The sequence below is a fragment of the Cucurbita pepo genome, chromosome 8 (assembly GCF_057944985.1).
Source record: "Cucurbita pepo subsp. pepo isolate OVF chromosome 8, ASM5794498v1, whole genome shotgun sequence".
In the NCBI taxonomy this organism is placed as follows: domain Eukaryota; kingdom Viridiplantae; phylum Streptophyta; class Magnoliopsida; order Cucurbitales; family Cucurbitaceae; genus Cucurbita; species Cucurbita pepo.
This window is the reverse complement of record NC_141805.1, coordinates 8,460,473-8,478,733: the sequence shown is the minus strand read 5'-3', so window position 1 is coordinate 8,478,733 and position 18,261 is coordinate 8,460,473. Positions and strand designations below refer to the sequence as shown.

The 18,261-nt window shown below is 35.3% G+C and overlaps 3 protein-coding genes across 6 annotated transcripts in view; 1 reads left to right on the top strand and 2 right to left on the bottom strand.

The window, feature by feature from the left end:
• The window catches only part of LOC111800369 (tRNA/rRNA methyltransferase (SpoU) family protein), a 40,606-nt gene extending 32,966 nt beyond the window's left edge, over positions 1 to 7,640 (bottom strand). For all 4 annotated transcript variants that reach the window (XM_023684025.2, XM_023684024.2, XM_023684026.2 and 1 more), the window contains exons 1-9: positions 7,357 to 7,640; positions 6,939 to 7,032; positions 6,465 to 6,559; positions 5,893 to 6,374; positions 5,575 to 5,782; positions 5,095 to 5,406; positions 2,132 to 2,279; positions 1,860 to 1,997; positions 1,502 to 1,583 (exon numbers count right to left, since the gene is read on the bottom strand). In XM_023684025.2, the coding sequence (XP_023539793.2) occupies positions 1,502 to 1,583; positions 1,860 to 1,997; positions 2,132 to 2,279; positions 5,095 to 5,406; positions 5,575 to 5,782; positions 5,893 to 6,374; positions 6,465 to 6,559; positions 6,939 to 7,032; positions 7,357 to 7,533 (1,736 nt within the window). In that variant the 5' untranslated portion in view covers positions 7,534 to 7,640. The remainder of the gene's footprint in view (positions 1 to 1,501; positions 1,584 to 1,859; positions 1,998 to 2,131; positions 2,280 to 5,094; positions 5,407 to 5,574; positions 5,783 to 5,892; positions 6,375 to 6,464; positions 6,560 to 6,938; positions 7,033 to 7,356) is intronic.
• Positions 7,641 to 10,223: 2,583 nt separating this feature from the next.
• On the top strand, positions 10,224 to 14,665 carry UGLYAH (ureidoglycine aminohydrolase). The gene is made up of 13 exons (XM_023683943.2): positions 10,224 to 10,469; positions 10,572 to 10,700; positions 11,531 to 11,618; positions 11,693 to 11,769; positions 11,875 to 11,914; positions 12,032 to 12,098; positions 12,600 to 12,685; positions 12,958 to 13,039; positions 13,296 to 13,352; positions 13,441 to 13,479; positions 13,641 to 13,711; positions 14,274 to 14,327; positions 14,428 to 14,665. The coding sequence occupies exons 1-13, from the start codon at positions 10,409 to 10,411 to the stop codon at positions 14,504 to 14,506; spliced, it is 930 nt and encodes a 309-aa protein (XP_023539711.1). The 5' UTR covers positions 10,224 to 10,408; the 3' UTR covers positions 14,507 to 14,665.
• Positions 14,666 to 15,161: 496 nt separating this feature from the next.
• LOC111800311 (phospho-2-dehydro-3-deoxyheptonate aldolase 2, chloroplastic) lies at positions 15,162 to 18,261 on the bottom strand. The gene is made up of 5 exons (XM_023683941.2): positions 17,672 to 18,261; positions 16,754 to 17,031; positions 16,017 to 16,293; positions 15,638 to 15,883; positions 15,162 to 15,549 (listed from the first exon to the last, which is right to left on the bottom strand). Exons 1-5 carry the CDS (start codon positions 18,158 to 18,160, stop codon positions 15,265 to 15,267), a joined length of 1,575 nt encoding a protein of 524 aa, XP_023539709.2. The 5' UTR covers positions 18,161 to 18,261; the 3' UTR covers positions 15,162 to 15,264.

Here is an 18,261-nt window from a genome sequence, read left to right as displayed (position 1 = left end):
CAAAGTCACCCCATCTTCTGAGTTCTTCGGCCTCCTTAGTTAAAACCATCAAAACCATTTGCCACCATGATTTTAAATTTTGAGTTAACAAAAAATGTCTAAGTCTGAGTGTTATGGAAATGTCGATAGAAATAACGGTAAAATGTTGATATTAATGGATATTGCTAGAAAAGTCATGAAAAGAACTATCATTACTGTTATTTTACTCTTTTTTATATATATATTTTGTCAATTTTTTTTATCATATAATGGAATATTGATACACCTACTATACCGATGTTGAACCTAAGAACATGTGGAATGTTGACAGAAACTTAATACCCTTTGTCACCACCTTCAATTACTATCAACCATCAAAGTTGTCACCACTATCTAACAAAACCATCATTCCCTCTATCTAACAAAATCATGCATAAGACGAACAAAATGGGGATAAAATCCCTATAAGGGATCTACTTTTAATCAAGGATTCCCGAATCTAAGCCTCGTACTATCTTCTTTTTTAACAAAATGTTAAACTTTCAATATGAGAAAATGAAAGAATATAAAGCCATATAAAAAAAAAAAATTATGCCCACAAAAAGGAAGCCAAACTATAAAAAATGGCTCCAATCAAGTAAAATAAGATTGAAAAATAATTACAAGAAAGCTTTACGCTGAAGCTTGGAGAGAAGCATAGATCCTTACAAAGGATCTAACATCATTTGAATCCCTAAATCAACTTAAGATTCTATTGCTCCTCACTCAAAAGGCTCCACAAAAAAGCACATACACTAACTTGCCACAAAAATGTCCCCCCTTAGACGAAAAGCCGAGTGGAGAAGAAACTCTAACTCATCTCTCCACTACTCCTAGAAAAAACAAAGAATGTAACCATCTTACTAGATAATAATATAGATAAGATTAACTAAATACATGTCCCTTTGGACAAAGGCTAACTACATCTAAATCCATAGATAACCTAAATTCCCTAGATACTAGGTAATCTAAATAAATCCCTAGATAATAGGTAATAAGATAAGATAAGATAAATCTAAGTAATTCTCTAATTACTAGGTAAAAATATAGATAAGATTAACTCCTTCCCTTATTTAATGGGATTACACAAATATTCCCTAAATCAAGGTTTTTTTGCTTCAACAAGACACTTAAGAGGGAACTACAAGAAAAATTGTCGTACAAGAACATTCCTTCTCCCTCGAATAAAAGGGAACTCGCCTATCAGAGATAGAAGAGTCACGCTCTTTGTTTCCCTATCAGACAACAGGCACAAATAATAGAAAAGGAGAGCTTTCAAATACGAAAGGACAACTGCTACGAAATACCACGAAATGATTCTTGATAGAGGAAAAATGGTATAAACATGCAAACAAAGTTTTGTGTTATGAAGTTGGTTCCTTTTGTACTGAGCCTTTTAATCGATGTTTTGTGATAGTCAGTTCCCTCAAAACAACTCTGCCACAAAGTAACTCTTACCAACCGAAAAGAATATTATACATACCCTGCATCAAGAATATTTGCATATTGACATATAAAATGAGCTGCACCTTCAATTGTCTTGGATGAGTAAACTCCTTTTACACCTGAACAAATATATACGTCATTATATCAATTGGGGCCATAATGCTGCAGTCTACATACCATTAAAATAATTACTAGGAAATTTGAACATCCCCATTTTCATCCACCACAAAATTACTGCCCATCCAATTGCGAACAAGATTTCTATTTATGTGGACAATGTCGTGAGCAAACTATTTATTTAGATGGAACAAGAATCCTTTGTTTCAACATAACAGGCTCCAGCTCACTTAAAACATGAAGATAGCCCAGATGGCATCAATATAATATGGACTGACCGAAATCTTTGTGCTGCACAGGATCATTGAGTGCTTCAATGAAAGGTCCAATAATAAAAGATTCTGGCAATGACTTTAAACAGGGTACATGTTTCTTCCAGTAAATGGCTAAAAAGGACTGCATGATCAAGCATCTAACTGCATTAAACAATAAGGAATGACATAATTCATCGAACAAAACACATAAAATTTTAATCCAAAAAGATGCATGACATCTGAGTTCCAGTTTTCCCACCCATCCAATTAATAACTAATGAACAGATTGGTGGTACCTAAAGGATTTTCATGGTGGAATCCCCGAACCCATAAGATTGATATCCAACTAAAGATTTCGCCAGACATTTTGATTTGGTTCTGATGAAAGCCACTAGTGAAGCTGTCAAAATTAGTAGAGATCGGATCTTGTAGTAACAAGGACATCTGCCAGAAAACATTGGTAGTTAGAAACAATACTGAGGCAACCACTCACGTTTAAAATTTTTAAATGATCTTGATTTTTTTTTATTATTATTATAGTTATTAGAAACAAGAGGAATCCATTAAAAATAGGCAAAGAACAAACGAAAGAGTTCCAATTCCAAAGCTGGAAGGGTCCAACAAAAGCCCTCCAATCTAAGTAGATGGTATAAATAGAGTTTTTTTTACAAGTAAAAATAGAGTAATTAAAAGAAACTTATGTAGTGGCCAAGAGCTGTACAAGATCACACAAAAAATTCTAATGAGTTGAATTTATAATTTCTCCTTGAATTTATAATTTCTCCTTTCAAAGAAACCAGAAAAAACTTCAATAGCACATCGATAAGAAAATACTTAACCTCTTGTACAATAAATAACTACTCTCACTTTTCAACAAGAAAAGAGATTGAATTAAAAGAAACTTATGTAGTGGCCAAGAGCTGTACAAGATCACACAAAAAATTCTAATGAGTTGAATTTATAATTTCTCCTTTCAAAGAAACCAGAAAAAACTTCAATAGCACATCGATAAGAAAATACTTAACCTCTTGTACAATAAATAACTACTCTCACTTTTCAACAAGAAAAGAAATTGATTGGATTTATTTAAAACAATATATAATACAATAGCATATAAAAAATAATCAATACTTTGACATTTATAAATTAATCTAGATGATGAACAATATTACAATATCCCTCTATTTTCATCAGAATGACTATCTGGTAAGAAAAAATAGTTTAGCTTGAGGATGGTCACATTGCACAAAACCAAATGTAATGAACAGATTTATTAAAGCAATCAATAGCTTTTATTAGATAAATTAGAAACGAATATACACACTTTGTAAAAACAAAACTTTCTTGAGCTGATGATAAGATAGTTAAACACCTAATCCAAAACCACAAATAAGCATAAGTCTAAACCACCCACCTTAGCCACATTAAGTTTCTTGGGATGGGATAGCCTCATTACGTTTCTTAGATGGGGCTATCATACATTCCATTCATACACCAAAGTATTCTTGTTTATATAGGAAATTCCATGTATGAAATAATCGATAGAGAAGGATAAGGTATCTCCCATCACCCAAAGACAAGATATTCAAATGTCTCCAATTGAAATGAAACAAGAAAAAGGAAATTATAGAAGAATTTGAAAAGTGAGAGATATCTGAGGATGAAGCAAAAGGGGTCAAAAGCATCAATACCCTTGTCCTTAAATATATATTTTTTGAACAAGATACGAACTTCTCAATAAAATAATGAAAAGATACAAAAATGTTCAAAGAAACAAACTTCAAGGGGAATGGAATAAATAATAAATAAAAACATGAGTAAACTTGAGCTTAAAACGTAGTGAGGAAAAATAAACATGTCCCATTCATACAAATATCACTATGGGAATAATTAGCAAACAAATTAGATAGAGAACTCCCATGAGAAACTTTGAATATAGCGATAATGAATTTTTCCATCCAAGCTTTAGAGTTGTCTTCAAAACCCTTAGGATTCCCTCAAACCATAGTTCTGAAAATAAACCTTTGATAGCATTAACCCAAAGAAGATAATCACGAGGAGATAAAACCATACAATAATTGGATGGTATTCCGACTTGCATCATTTTCGAACACCCTCTGAATCTTCAGGCTACAAATGCTTACAATGGAACTACCCAATTGATTATTGAACGGTCTAACTCCTTAGGTTTTCCTTCAAACCATCTGGGCTAGTGGACTTCATTTACCTTTCAGCAGAATATTCGTTGTTTCAACTTCTTGCTTCTGTAATGGGCTTACAATTTGCAAATGCTCCAGGCCCGCCACACTTAACGGCCATCATTTTCCTTCCTGCCAAAAATTTGATCAACATTGGAACTCGAGCACTTGCCTCCTTATCCTTTCTCTTCTGCGCATCCAAAGTACTATTGTACTGGCAACCCAGAAAAATTGAACCCATGCCTTTTATCCACCGAGTACATGTAATATCTAGTACCCATTGCCATTAGGCAAGAACTTTCTTCTTCATCATAGAGTTTGATGGCTGCCTCAAAGAAGAAACATCCACAAGCGCAAACCACTAATAGCCATTAACAGAGCAAGGAATGGGACCACTAATTGCAATGGAAAAATTCACTCCCTGTGTCATTTTCTAATTCGATAACAGCAGAGATAAAGGCAAAATAATTGCCTCTAATTTCAATGAATCCCTCCAGACAAATTGTTTTCCTTGAATATCTGATAAAGCCACTAACTTTATATTTATTCATCTTAAAGTATTCACCCTCCACAGAGAAAGGAGAAGGCTATGAATTTTGACTCATCCACGTATCAAGCATTTACGCACCCCTTACAATGTAAAAAATTATTCCATCGTTTCAACTTGGACCAAAAAAACTGGCTAATGTTGACTACCTTTTGCACTGACACAATAAATTTGCCTCCTCCACATTAGCTCGTCTAAACAGTGTTTTGTCAAAGTGAGACTTCGTTTGATTTATAATATTAACAAAGAAAAAGAATGGATGTGATACTACCATGCATACAAGCATACAAAATACATATCACATGGACATGGCAGATACATACACAACATGAAGTACACATCACTTTTAGAAAAAAAAACAAGGTAAAGTATAAAAAAGTGGAGAACTAGACATCCTCCTAAGACTGAATCTCAAAAAAGACTGGGAGGGGAAGTTAAAAAAACAATGATAACTACAAAAAATAAAATAATAAACTGATGAAGAATATTGAGAAAGCATTAAATGTGAATGAACCTGGTGATTCCAAGCAGCGTCAACCAAGTGTGAACCATATTCTTCAAGCATTTCATATAGAAGTATGAATGCTTCCCACTGTTGCTGCCGGCTATTTGTTACAAGCTCCTGTTGGCTGCAAATTTGCCCTACACCCAGTGATTTTGCTTCCTTATTGGCCCATCTTTCCTTTTTTGTAATACCTCGAGCATTACTATCTTTTTCACTTGAAATTGTGTTTGGAATTGTTGATGCATTGTCTCTTCCATCTATCAATAGTGCTTTCTTCAATATATGTAGTGATTGCTTCCTCACCAAGCTCTCCTTGTCCACCTAAACAGGCTCAGAAACAAACATAATCAACCTAACCACAAATATGAAATAAATATTTCTCAACAAATAAACATGAAATAAAATTGTTACAAGTCATTCTAAAATCCCTAATTGTACAAGTAAATGAATCTCAATCAACAATAAACAATCGAAGGTATGTTTGACTACCAAGCCTCTTTTAATTTCTTCCCATAAATCTTTATCAGCTATGTCAGATTCTTCTCCATCATCACACATTCCAGCAACTCCAAGCTCTTCATTGTGAGGGAAAAAACATAAATAAAGAGACAAAATCCTATAGGCATCTCTTCTCTCCAAAGTTCCAAATGAAAATAGTTTTTTGCAACATTTCCATATTTTCATGAGGAAACGACTCCTGTAAGACAATCATGTGCAATAAGAAAATAAAGAGGTGAAACAGAATTCTTAAAACTAGAACATGCTACACGTTTGGACCATAAAGTTCAAAGAACATGTAAGCCTAACCTGGAGATATTACATGCCTGCCCTTGAATGGAGACCTCTAAGGAGTGGTGAGAAAGAAGTGCTTCAAAGATTACTGGAAGAAGATAGTGAATGGCACAAGATCGATGATCCGAGCTTTGTAAGAGCATTTGTTCAGATAAATTGCAAATATCCCAAATAAGTTTAACAGTAAACTCTTCGGCTTTTTGGCCCCCATTTGACACCACTACATCTGATGCTTGTGGTGCTTGTCTATTACCAAGGACAGCATCTAACATTACAGCCAACACGTGGCACGCTAATGGTAATTGAAGAAAGCCATAGGCTTTCATTGTTGAGTCCAAAATGATAGAACATCTATCACCCTCAAAGGTGTCCAACTCTTCATTTTGCAGCACATTCGAGGAATAAATAGCTGAACTTATACAAAACGGAATTAGAGTTGCTTCGACAATTGGCCAAGAGTTCGTCTCAGTGACAACATCAATGAATGATCCAAAGACCTAATATCAAGAAATTAAGTCAACAGGTTAAGCATGCTCGGAAATTTCAGGTACAATTATCATCTAAGATTAGCTTTTATAAAATAGTACCTGGTTAAGCATTTCCCGGTTCAATGTAGCCGCCTTATTTATCAAAGGAACAAAACTTTTCCATATAAATGACTTCAAAGCATCAAGATCAGCACCTAATGATTAAATCAGTTGACCATATGATTAACAGCACGTTACTACCTAAAACATTATATCCAGCTAATCCGAATTGCTGAAGTAATAACAAACATTATGGCCCAAATGCAATCCTAACAGATTGTTGACAAACCACCATTCTAACAGAGTATAGAGACATGAAAATCTTCTTTCCTTTCCTTTTTTCTAAGATAATATACTGGCAGAGGTCCAACAAATCAACTCGATTCTGATGGTTGAGTTCTCACTAGTGGAATGTAATGCATAAACCATAAAATAAGAAATAACTAACATTCCTCGTTTGTAACACGGAACCCTCTGATGCAGATTAAAAAGGTAAAGCATTTGGAAAACTATTGAGTGAAGATGATGACTGACCAATTTTTTTAAGTATATGGCAGAGCGCGCACACCAAAGAGGTGATGTAATTACATTGATCCGCATCAAGCTTTCCCTCCTTCGTGGTGACAACCTATTCAAAACAATTACCCCAGCTTAGACAACAACTTTTATTATCTTTCTGCCCGTTCCCCATTATTAAACAACTTTTGAGTTATCAAATCTCTTTTCTAGTTCAACCATCCTCTAGATTGAGTTAAAGGAAGTCGTTACTGTAAAACTGAACAAAAACATATATAGAAGCTACATACGTGCATGGATAAATACATATAGTACAGTTTCCATGATGAGCTTCGTGCAGGCAATAAACATAGCACATGCATATAGAAAGTTATTCGACCCCATAAATAATATGTATTTGCCTGCTGATAAAAAGTGGAGTGTTTCAGAGAAGTACATCAATATTTTTCGGAAAATTTTCAAGAAGCGAATCAAAAAGCTCGGATGGGGATAACCCAGTAGAAGCAAAAATGCAATCCAAAATAGCTGGAACTGCCATTGGAGGCACTCTCCGGAAGCTTTCTGATAGTGAACTGAAAACAGAAGCCATCGAGAAACTCTTGTCGTTCGACATCTCCGCGACAATTGGACAATATCCAGAAATGCTTTCAATTCAAACGGTCCGATTCATAAACCCTAGGGTTTTTGCTTTCGCTGCTTTTTTTTTTTTTTTTTTTTTTTTGTGTCTATTTTTTTTTTTTTTTTTTTTTTTTCCGTCTAAAAATGCATTCCCAAGTAAGAGGTACATAGGTAGGATTAGATTGGGTCCGAAATTATTTTTTTAAAAAAATTATCTATCCATAATCCATAATTATTCAACCTAATTTTAAATAAAATATATTAAAAATCTACGAACAAACACTATTCCCTACTACCTAAACAAATTTTCGAATTTGACTCCAAAAAAAAGCTTCAAAATTAAAGTATTTAAGTTTCGTATTTTAACTCAATATATGTATCAAATTCATTAAACTTGAGCGTCCCTTACAGTTTCGTTGAATAATATTGGAAGAAACTTAGTTTTTTCACATTAAGTGCTTCTACAAGGTTTCTTGAAAAGGTTCGTATTTTAACCCATTATATATATCTTATATATATATATATATCAAATTCATCCCAACTTATTACTCTAAAGTAAGAAAAATATAAGAACTAAAGAAAAAATAATTACTTAAAAGAAATTATGCATAAAAAAAATAAAAAATAAAAAATAAAAACTTCTCTAAATAGTATTTATTTACATTGAATACATTAACTACCTTAGTTTGACACTAAATTATCTAAACAAATATATATATATATATAGTAATTATATAATAAATATATTAGAATTTGAAATAATAATAAGAATTCTTCGAGAATAATAATAAGAATAACGTGTTAAAAACTTCTCAAAAATAATAATTCTTCCAAATATACTGTATTTTAACTTAGAAACTGATATAGTAGACACTAGAACAGTCAAAATTGGATATTAAAAATAATTTACGTTTTATTAAACCAGATAAAAATAAAAATGATGGATGGAAAGCAAAAAAAAAAATTCATAAAAAACTTTCATAATGGGTATTAAACCAACACATTTAATGGGTAAAATGAAAAGCATTTAGTGTAATATTACTTAAATAACATTTAACCTAATATACTTTTTCTAAATATAAATGTATGCCTAAATTATAATTGCCGGAAATGCTTTCAATTCAAACGGTCGGAATCATAAACCCTAGGGTTTTTGCTTTTGCATCTGGTTGTTCTCTCCCACTCTCTTGGAAGGTGAAAAAACCAAACACAAATTATTAATTTTTAATCCCTCTTCTAGACCATGTATAAACTGTGTAGGCTTGTAATATATAAAGTTATGTATTAATAGTAATATATATATATACTCGAGATGTGAATGCTCGTGATCCACCCAATATAGTGATGGATATCATGGCTGACGTCTAACTGGCACGAATACACTTACCTATATGCTTCAACTTCACCCGTCATTCATGTTTTAGTGTAACAAAACTACAAGTCAAGTAGTTAAGTATAAACAAGGAAGATTTTGGGTCCTAGCGACGAAGAAATGTGTATTTTTCTAGAATTAGTCCACTTCCCATTATTCGACGATAAAAATTTACCGCGTGTAATTAAAGGAGTTACTGTAAGATGACTAAAATAAGAGTGCACCATGTAATTAAAGGAACCAAAATGTTATTAAGCTACTTGTACACCCTTATTGCAACCTTAACCTAGTAGGCATCTACGGGCTTTTCTTTAAGCTTTATGAAGTTCAAGCCTAATTTTACCGTTAGTTGAGTTTCTAGGTAAGTCTCGAAGTTTTGAGTGTTTCTTATAATCATCACAAACCTACTATGGGTCTAGAGGTGATTCATTCATTTTTGGCGTTGCTGCGAGTCCGGTGACAAACCTCATTTTTAGAGTGAACTAATTTTGTGTTATTAGAGTTAGTCAACTTGCATAGCAATAAATGGAATAACATAAAATTTGTTAGGACAGTATGACATATAGCCGGTCTGAACATCAACTATACAAGGTTAAGTTAGCAACCTTTTCACTGGGTCATAGAGTCGGTCTGAATCTGGAGGAGCAACTCTCGTGTGCTGGCCAAATACTAGGTTATCTACATCGTCTTGCACCCTCTCCAAGACGAGTTTATGACGCATATGTCTTGTTTAGGAGACTCCTGGCCTTTTCCACACATGATAATGACACTTGGTTGTCTCGACGTATTACACTATCATGCCTAAGCCTGACTTGACTGTATTTGTACTCCTACCGCTTGACAGGGTTGTGCTAAAATCAATGTACTCACGTTCATGTTGTAACACGTGGCAGGTAGCAATTCTTGCAGTACACAAAAACACTCTCGCACACTCTTCTCCATCAATACACTGCACTCAAACAACCACTCACACAGACAATCACATCACTCAAATATACACGTCGACTCTCGGGGATTGAATTCAATTCTTCACGAATGTAAGGATTTCTTGACAAAGCAACACGTGATGCACCTCCCGTATGTTGCATAAACTTTTTGAGATATTTATTTTAGAAGTTGTCGTTAATTCGTTTAAATTAAATTTAAAGATTAAAATAGATATTTTAAAAATTATGAGGAAAAAAAAAACTTTTAAAAATTGCAAATTTAAATAGAATAAATTTGAAAGCATGCATTATACAACCTTAAAATTTAAATAAAGAAGATATATAAAATATATTCCATCGTCAAAAAACGAGAAATTATCACGTGACTTCAAAATCAACCAGTGAATGTGAAGCTCACTGTGCTCATCGGCTGCCATTTCTCCACCTCGAGCATCAGCGCCACCATGGATTGCTATTCCTACCAATTCTAATTCGTCCTGATCAAAGAGAAAAAAAGTTCGATCGGAATTCAATAAACAGAATCAGAAGATAAAATCCGTCTCCCGTTTGATATGTGGAGCTTCTCAGCGCACTCCCATGGAGCATCTCTTCTAATTATCATCACCACTTCAAGTAAACCATCTCTTGTATCTCTTTGTATCTTCCCCCATTTGATTCCCGATACAGCTTTGAAGAATGGCGAATTGAAACTCATGTTACTGTAATTTATTTCAGGTTTGCTTGGAGTTACATTTGGTGGAGAAGGGTTTTGTTCAACGCCCTCCATTATAGATTCGGATGCCGATTCGAAGCCTCTGTATTATAAAGTGACCAATCCTACTCTTTCTCCTTCTCATCTGCAAGGTTGGTAATTTTGTATGGGGCGAGAAATTGTTCTTGTTATGAAGTGGTTTTGCAGAATTTCGGCATTTCCATTTTTGTTATTTAGTTTGATCAAGTACTTAGTTCTGGGCGTGAAATTGAATATTCAATTCATCTTATGTGGAGTATGCTGTTGCAATTTTCCAGTTTATTAACGACTCTCTGGCTTTTCTGATACAGTTTATGTGGAGTATAATGTTAGAATTTTCCCACTAGTTGATCTACACCTTATGAAAATTTGCTTAGAGTTCAGTTCATGGTAACCACCTACCTAGACAACCAAATGTAGTGAAATCAAATGATTTTCTTTTGTGATCAGTGAAGGTATGCTCATAAATTTCAAAAGAAGGATAAAAAGAAAATAAAGAAGAACGTAGTTACTATTTGAACGAGATGGAAACTGCTTGAAACTAATTAACATTTTTTAAAGTGAAACGAAATGTAGAAATGGATCCTACCAAAGCTCTAGAGATGTCTTAAGACTCTTAACAATGTTTTGGTGATGACATTAAGAACTTAAGCGTCATGGTTGATGGGAGCCCATTTTTGTTTTAGATTGGCTTGTATTCTCCTTGTTTTCTTTCATTTGTTCTCAATTGAGGTTTCGAACATGAAAAAAAATTACTAATGTCCATGATTGGCTATCACCAGATCTTGTTTAACATTCTTATTCTGGTAAAATGATCTTTATTTTTCAAGAATGTAACAGTAAAACAGAACTTCTACTTTTGGGGACTTTATTTGAATAATTTACAATGAAAGTATGATAGCTACGTATTGCTATCTCGACTTCACTTGTTTTTTATTTGCAGATTTGCCTGGTTACACCCGCAGTGTTTACAAAAGGGATCATGCCTTGATAACACCGGAAAGTCAAGTGTTTAGTCCTCTACCTGAGTGGTAATTTTGGTCACTTTTGAACATTCTTGTTAATTATTCTTTGCAAGGCCTGTATTATTTTTTTCCCTTTGCAGGACTAAAACACTTGGCGCATATTTAATCACACCAGCACTTGGTGCACATTTTGTGATGTATCTTGCGCAGATGCAAGGTTTAGTTGAACTTTGCCACGAACCTTTACATAATGCGCATATATACACAACGAGTATTTTTTATAATATTTTATTCATATTTTCTTTTATTGTATGAGCTGCAGAGAAATCAAAATCAGGATTGCCCCCACATGATGTTGAGAGGTGTACTTTCTTTTGCCTTCTTTATGTAGTCCCATTGCAGAGAAATTGATAATATTTACCTAATACCTATATCATGCAACTGACATTTCAAATTTTCATCTATGGTTTTCATACTAGATTTCTATTTGTTGTTCAAGGAGCAGTGAAACTTACCAATTCGTCAGGCATAAGCGAAAAACTTACGGTGAGACAGAGTTGTCAATTTACTTGTTCATATTTTTTCTCCATTGTCAGATGCTTGCTTTGTAGTTAAGAATAAGATTTAATGGTTTATTTCCTAGAAATGTCTATAAGATTCATTCTTCATAGTTCATACATTTGGATTTCATTTGATATTCTCAAGGCTGCAAATCAGCTCATACAAGAAAGGTTTGTGTTGAATCAAGTACCTAATTCCCTCATCATATTATTTCATTGTCCTGTTTGAATGGTTGGCTAGCATGAAGGCCGATGATTTGTTGCTAGTGAGGTTCACAGATAAGAACAGCACCTCGAATTTTATAGATCGAACGTTGAAATACAAGTATCTAAATATATTCATTTTTATTCAATGAAAACAGTGATTTGTGCTCATGTAGACTGTCTGTTATGGTTGATAATTGGATTGTTTGCGGAGTGAAACTGCTCCCGTGATACGATCAATAGTCGAGAAGTCTGATGATATTTATGAATCTGTGAAATGAAGGTTGATTCATTTGCTTATCTACCTCCGAACTTTGACCATTCCGTGAAGTGTGACTCTTCTGCTACCCTTGTGGTTTTCGAAAGAAGGTTTGTTTCCACCTATTAACTATAATATACATGAAATGGCTTCACATTTGTGCACCAGTCATCTTCACTCCAGTTCATGATAAGCATTTATCAATACTTGCATCATGTATGTATTTGTTCTTTCACCTGAAACCAATGTTCTAAGGAATGATTATGAAACTGTTCAGTATATCTAGTGTCACATATATCATAGGAAATACTTCAATAACATTGCTATAATTGGCTTATAAACAGTTCACCTCTCGTGACTTCGAATTGTCTCATTTAATCAGGTATGCTTCTCTGGAGAATCATCACCCCAAGCAGATCATTGGTTCGACAGACAAGCAGCCCCTCCTCGAAACTCCTGGTGAGGTAAGCGAGGATGTTTCTCCTTGCTTTAGGAAGGTTGAAAGTTTCTTTTGGAAAAGGAAACACAAATATTCATTGATAATATGCAAATTACGAGTAAAGATGCAAGTTCTCAGTAAGAACTGCTATAGATTTAAACTTACAAAAATTAATAAACTATCCTTGGAACAAATGGTCTTCTGAACATCTTACAGATATGTTCTTACATCATCCTATAATATATTTGAAAGTTCTTCCTTGTGTTGTATCACATTACCAGATCTTTCAACTTAGGAAGCTCCTTCCCATGTCCATGGCGTACGATTTCAATGTCCATGTAAGTTATGAGTTGCAATTGAAAGATTAGTTCTTTTGTCTCGGTCATGAGCTTTCTCATAGTTATATTGAACATTTTTTCCCACTAGATCATGGATTTTGAGCCTGGGGAGTTTCTTAATGTGAAGGTAATTTCATGAAGTTCAAATCTTACATTTCTTAGCTTTGGTTGGTTTTAAACTTCCTTCAAATTTTTCGGTTTATACGTTATTCGATGGAAAAATACATTCCTTTTAATTTGGATCTATGTTATGCCTCTTAATTATAGTTTTTGTTGAATGGTTGACAGGAGGTTCATTATAATCAGCATGGTTTGTTGCTCTTAGAGGGCCAGGGCATTTATCGTTTGGGCGAAAACTGGTAAATATTTCATTCCTCTTGCTCGGCGTTGATCGCCTTTCATATATATATATATATATAATAAGCTTGAAACTAGTTTCACTTTTTCTTGGGCAGAGCTGGAAATTTTCTTAGGGTGGGATAAATTTTTTATTTGAACCTCTTGTGCACATAAATCTTTTAAATTTGGTTAACTAGACAAGGTAGAGACATCTATCCTCAACCAAGAAAGAAGTTAGAAGTAGAGAAACATAGAAATCTTTTGGTTTTAAAAATTTAGGAGGGCAAGTTAGAGACAAGATTTAGAACTAAGAGGCGCCCCCTGCTCTGCCCCTCTCCTTGTTTACTCCACTCTTCTGGACATCATCCATTCATCACAAAGTCCATCATATAACAAATAAATCAGCAAACGAACATGTATTTTAAATATAAGATAGATATGCATAGCTTTTATCTTGTAAGCTGCACTGTAGGGTTCTTATGACATGTGGCTAAAATCAAAGAAATACAATTCATTTTTCGTTCTTGTTCAAAATATTTCTCATGGACTTCGCACTTGTTCTTATTATTGCTGTTCTTGTAGGTACCCTGTTCAATCTGGTGATGTCATTTGGATGGCTCCCTTTGTACCGCAATGGTTAGTCAAATATGTTATACTCGTTCTTCTTCATCCTCATTACAATATAGTGCAAACTAACTGGGTTTGGGTTTGGGTTTATATTATATGATCTTTTCAGGTATGCTGCACTCGGGAAAACACGAAGTCGCTATCTGTTGTACAAGGATACGAACCGTGACCCCCTCGATCACAAGTAGTATGTTGATGCAACATTATAAGATTACTATCATATGAACACAATGAACTGGTAGGATTTATTTTAGATTGTTGAAATGGAATAGTGCATTTGCCCCTGCAGACCCCTTTGATTGAACTAAGTTTTTAAGGTTAAGCTTACAATAAATATTTGTTGCAAATTTCATAGTCCATTCAATTCATATTGAAGGACTTTTTTGTGCTAAAACTACTAATTAAACATTTAAAAACTTTATCATTTTAAATTGTATACTAATTTTTATCGATTATAAAATTTCTTTTGACAGAATAAAATGTATCCATTAAGTTAAGAAATTTTATGTGAGATCCCACATCGGATTGAGAAGGAGAACGAAAGGAACATTTGACTAAAGCTAGACACGTAACATTTTAAATGGCTTTGGATTACAATGCAACTTTGTCCTTTTTAATTTATTTTATCAATTAGAAATGCCACGTGCAACTTCAATACTTAATTCCACACTTTTAGGAGACCCTTTTTTAAAATGGAACATTTGACTTTGTGAAACAAACACTAATAAAGTACTGAATTTTGATTTATTTTGCGATGGCAGAAAGCACTTAACCATCTCCCAAGTTCCTAACACAGCTTTCAAGGAATTCTCACAAACAAAAGCTTTCAAGAAATCATTCAGATTAGACAAACATTCAGTCTCCGTATGTAAAATTTATTACCTCAACAGAAAAGATATTGGAGTTGCAAGTTGTTATAGAGCAAATAACGCATTATGGAAGATTCTTAAGCAACAGACCCATTTTCTACAAGCATTCCATTAGAGCCAGGCTTAGAATGCATCCTTTTCCTCCGCAACCTTTGGGATATTGCAAAGGCCAACTCCAGCGACTGCGAGGCATTCAGTCTCGGATCGCAGTGGGTATGGTAGCGAGAATTCAGGTCGTCGAAAGTCACTTCCTTCGACCCTCCGACGCACTCTGTCACATTTTGTCCAGTCATTTCTAGATGAACTCCTCCAGGGTAGCTCCCTTCTTGTTCATGAACGTCGAAGAAAGCTCTCAACTCGGCCTAAGTCAAATGAAAAGATAACATCAATATCTATCAAGATTTACAGTGAGTATGCAATGTGGATTCTTGTTGGTAGACAGGCTTTTACCCTTATTGAATCAAATGAACGAGTCTTGAGACCACAAGGTGCCTTTATTGTATTGCCGTGCATAGGATCGCTAACCCATGTGACGATAAGCCCCGCTTGACGCACGGCTCTAATGAGATGAGGTAACTTGACTCGCATGTTATCGGCTCCCATTCGGGTGATTATCGTAAGACGTCCAGGTTTGTTGTGAGGATTCAAAATCTCACATAACTGAACAAGCTCTGCTGGATCCATCTTGTCACTTACCTACATAACAAAGCCACTGACTTGATCAAACACATTCTAGCAAAGTACCTCCCAGATTTTGAATTGATCAAGCACTTCGTATCTAGATGCAAACAGTGAATCTATCCCAGTAATAACAGCTGTTGTTGGGTACCTTAATGCCGAGAGGATTCGACACGCCCCGCAGGAATTCAACATGAGCACCATCCAACTGTCGAGTCCTCTCACCCACCCAAAGCATGTGAGCAGAACAGTCGTAATAGAGGCCTGTCGTTGAGTCCTCCCTCGTCAAGGCTTGCTCATATGGTAAGTGAAGGCACTCATGAGAGGTCCAGAAATCAATTGTGTTCATTATAGGATGGTCCATAGTGATTCCAGCAGCAGTCATAAACCCCAGCGCTTCATCAACTCTCTGAGCAAGTTCCTTATACCTGTAACCAATAGGTAAATCTTCATTTAGTAAATTATACCTGCACCCAATAAGATAATCTTCATATAGGATGGTCCATGGTCTAGCTATTACACTAGGTGCTCATGGGACACCGATCACTAGACTCGGTTTTGTCTAACCCAAAGGCCAACTCTAGAAGATAGAAATATCAGAACGAAGACATTAAGAAGCATCTCAAAACCTTGCAAGTGCTTATCACCAAGCCACTCCTCAGGGTCATTCAGTACATTAAGAGGCTAAAAGACCAACAAATTGGATACTCATTTTGAAATGGGGAAAAAGCTTTTTCTTTCTCCTTTTGAGAAGATGGAGAGCTAAGTTCATACTGAAGAGCATAAATTTAGAACTCAACGACACAGCCGTACAACCTATAGTCTACAGGACAGATCTGTTCAAGTAAGGCAATTATTGAAGAGCATAAATTGTAAAATGACAGTCACCTGTCTCCTTGCTCACTGTGTTGAACGAAGTCGAGATTCCATTGAGAAACTCTCTGCATTGCAGCGTATCCTCCAGTGGCAAATGCTCTAAGAAGATTCAACGTGCCTACGGATTGGAGATATGCTCTAACCAATCTCTGAGGATCCGGGGTTCGAGATTTCTCATCGAAAGCGTCTGCATTGATGTTATCTCCACGATAACTTGGGAGCTTTACACCATCTTTAACCTCAAACGAATCCGACCTGGGTTTAGCAAATTGTCCTGCCATTCTTCCTACCTGTGAACATAGTTGGTTGATCAAATTTATATCAAAGAAATTCCAAACTCAAAACATTTCTCATCTTTTACATTACAACCAAAGCTTGACTATGGTTTTAGAGAAAAAGATTCCAAATTCTAAAAATATAGGGTGCGTTCGGTTCGGTTCTCTTTGACAGGATTTAATAGACGACAGACTAGTATACTCGGTTCATGAATATGTGTTTGGTAGCAAATTTAGCATAAAACGTGCTAATGTTGTATACAAAATCTTCACTTCCAGGGTTGTAGAATCTAAATATAATCCAAATACAGCTTTTAGAAATTGATACACCAAATAAAAATTCCCAGAATTCATTTAATTCAATGAATCTGAAAACAATGGACTGACTGAATTTGGATAAGATAGTGAACAGATCTAGATAGAGTATTTGCAATATCTTCCCAATGTGAATATGAATTCAAAAAACGAGATACCAACAAATGCAGGGTAGGTGTAAGCAATCATGGATTGAGATCACATAATGCATATCACAAAAAGTCATCAACAGTGAAGTAAAATATGAATAAAATAATCAGAGATAATCCTATAGAATTCAAAGTTCCAGGCAATTGACCAGAAACCGAAGGGAAAAGACAAGAATCCAACAGAAATCAACCTTTATAATAGGCATTTGGGCGCCATACGTAAGAACCATACCCATCTGGAGCAAAACCCTGAAGGTATCCCTAATATTGTTCCCATTAAACTCCTTGAAGCTCTCAGCGCAATCCCCACCTTGAAGCAAAAACGCTTCGCCAACGGCGGCCTTCGCGAGGCTCTCTTCGAGCTTGCGAGCCTCGCCAGCGAAGACGATGGGCGGGAAGGACTCGAGAACGCGAAGAACGGACTCGAGCTCATTAGCGTCGGGATATTCAGGGAGCTGAAGGGCCTTCTTGGATTTCCAAGAATCAGGCGCCCAATTGGAGGATCCAGAAGTGAAATGCGTGGAAGAAGAAAAGGAAACGGCGGAGGGAATGGTCCGGCAGAATTTGGCGGCGTTGGGGATGGGAAAATGAGGTTTGAAGAGGAAAGATTTGGTGGTGGGAGTTGTACAGACGGCGGAGGAAGTAAGAGGAGGGAGATTTGTGGAGACGGAGATGATCATTTTTTACCTTGTTTGTGAATCTCCAGTCGCCGGTAAACTCTGAAGTCGGTTCTGTTGCTGGCTGGATAATGGGCTCGCTTTACGTCTGTGTATCAAATTTG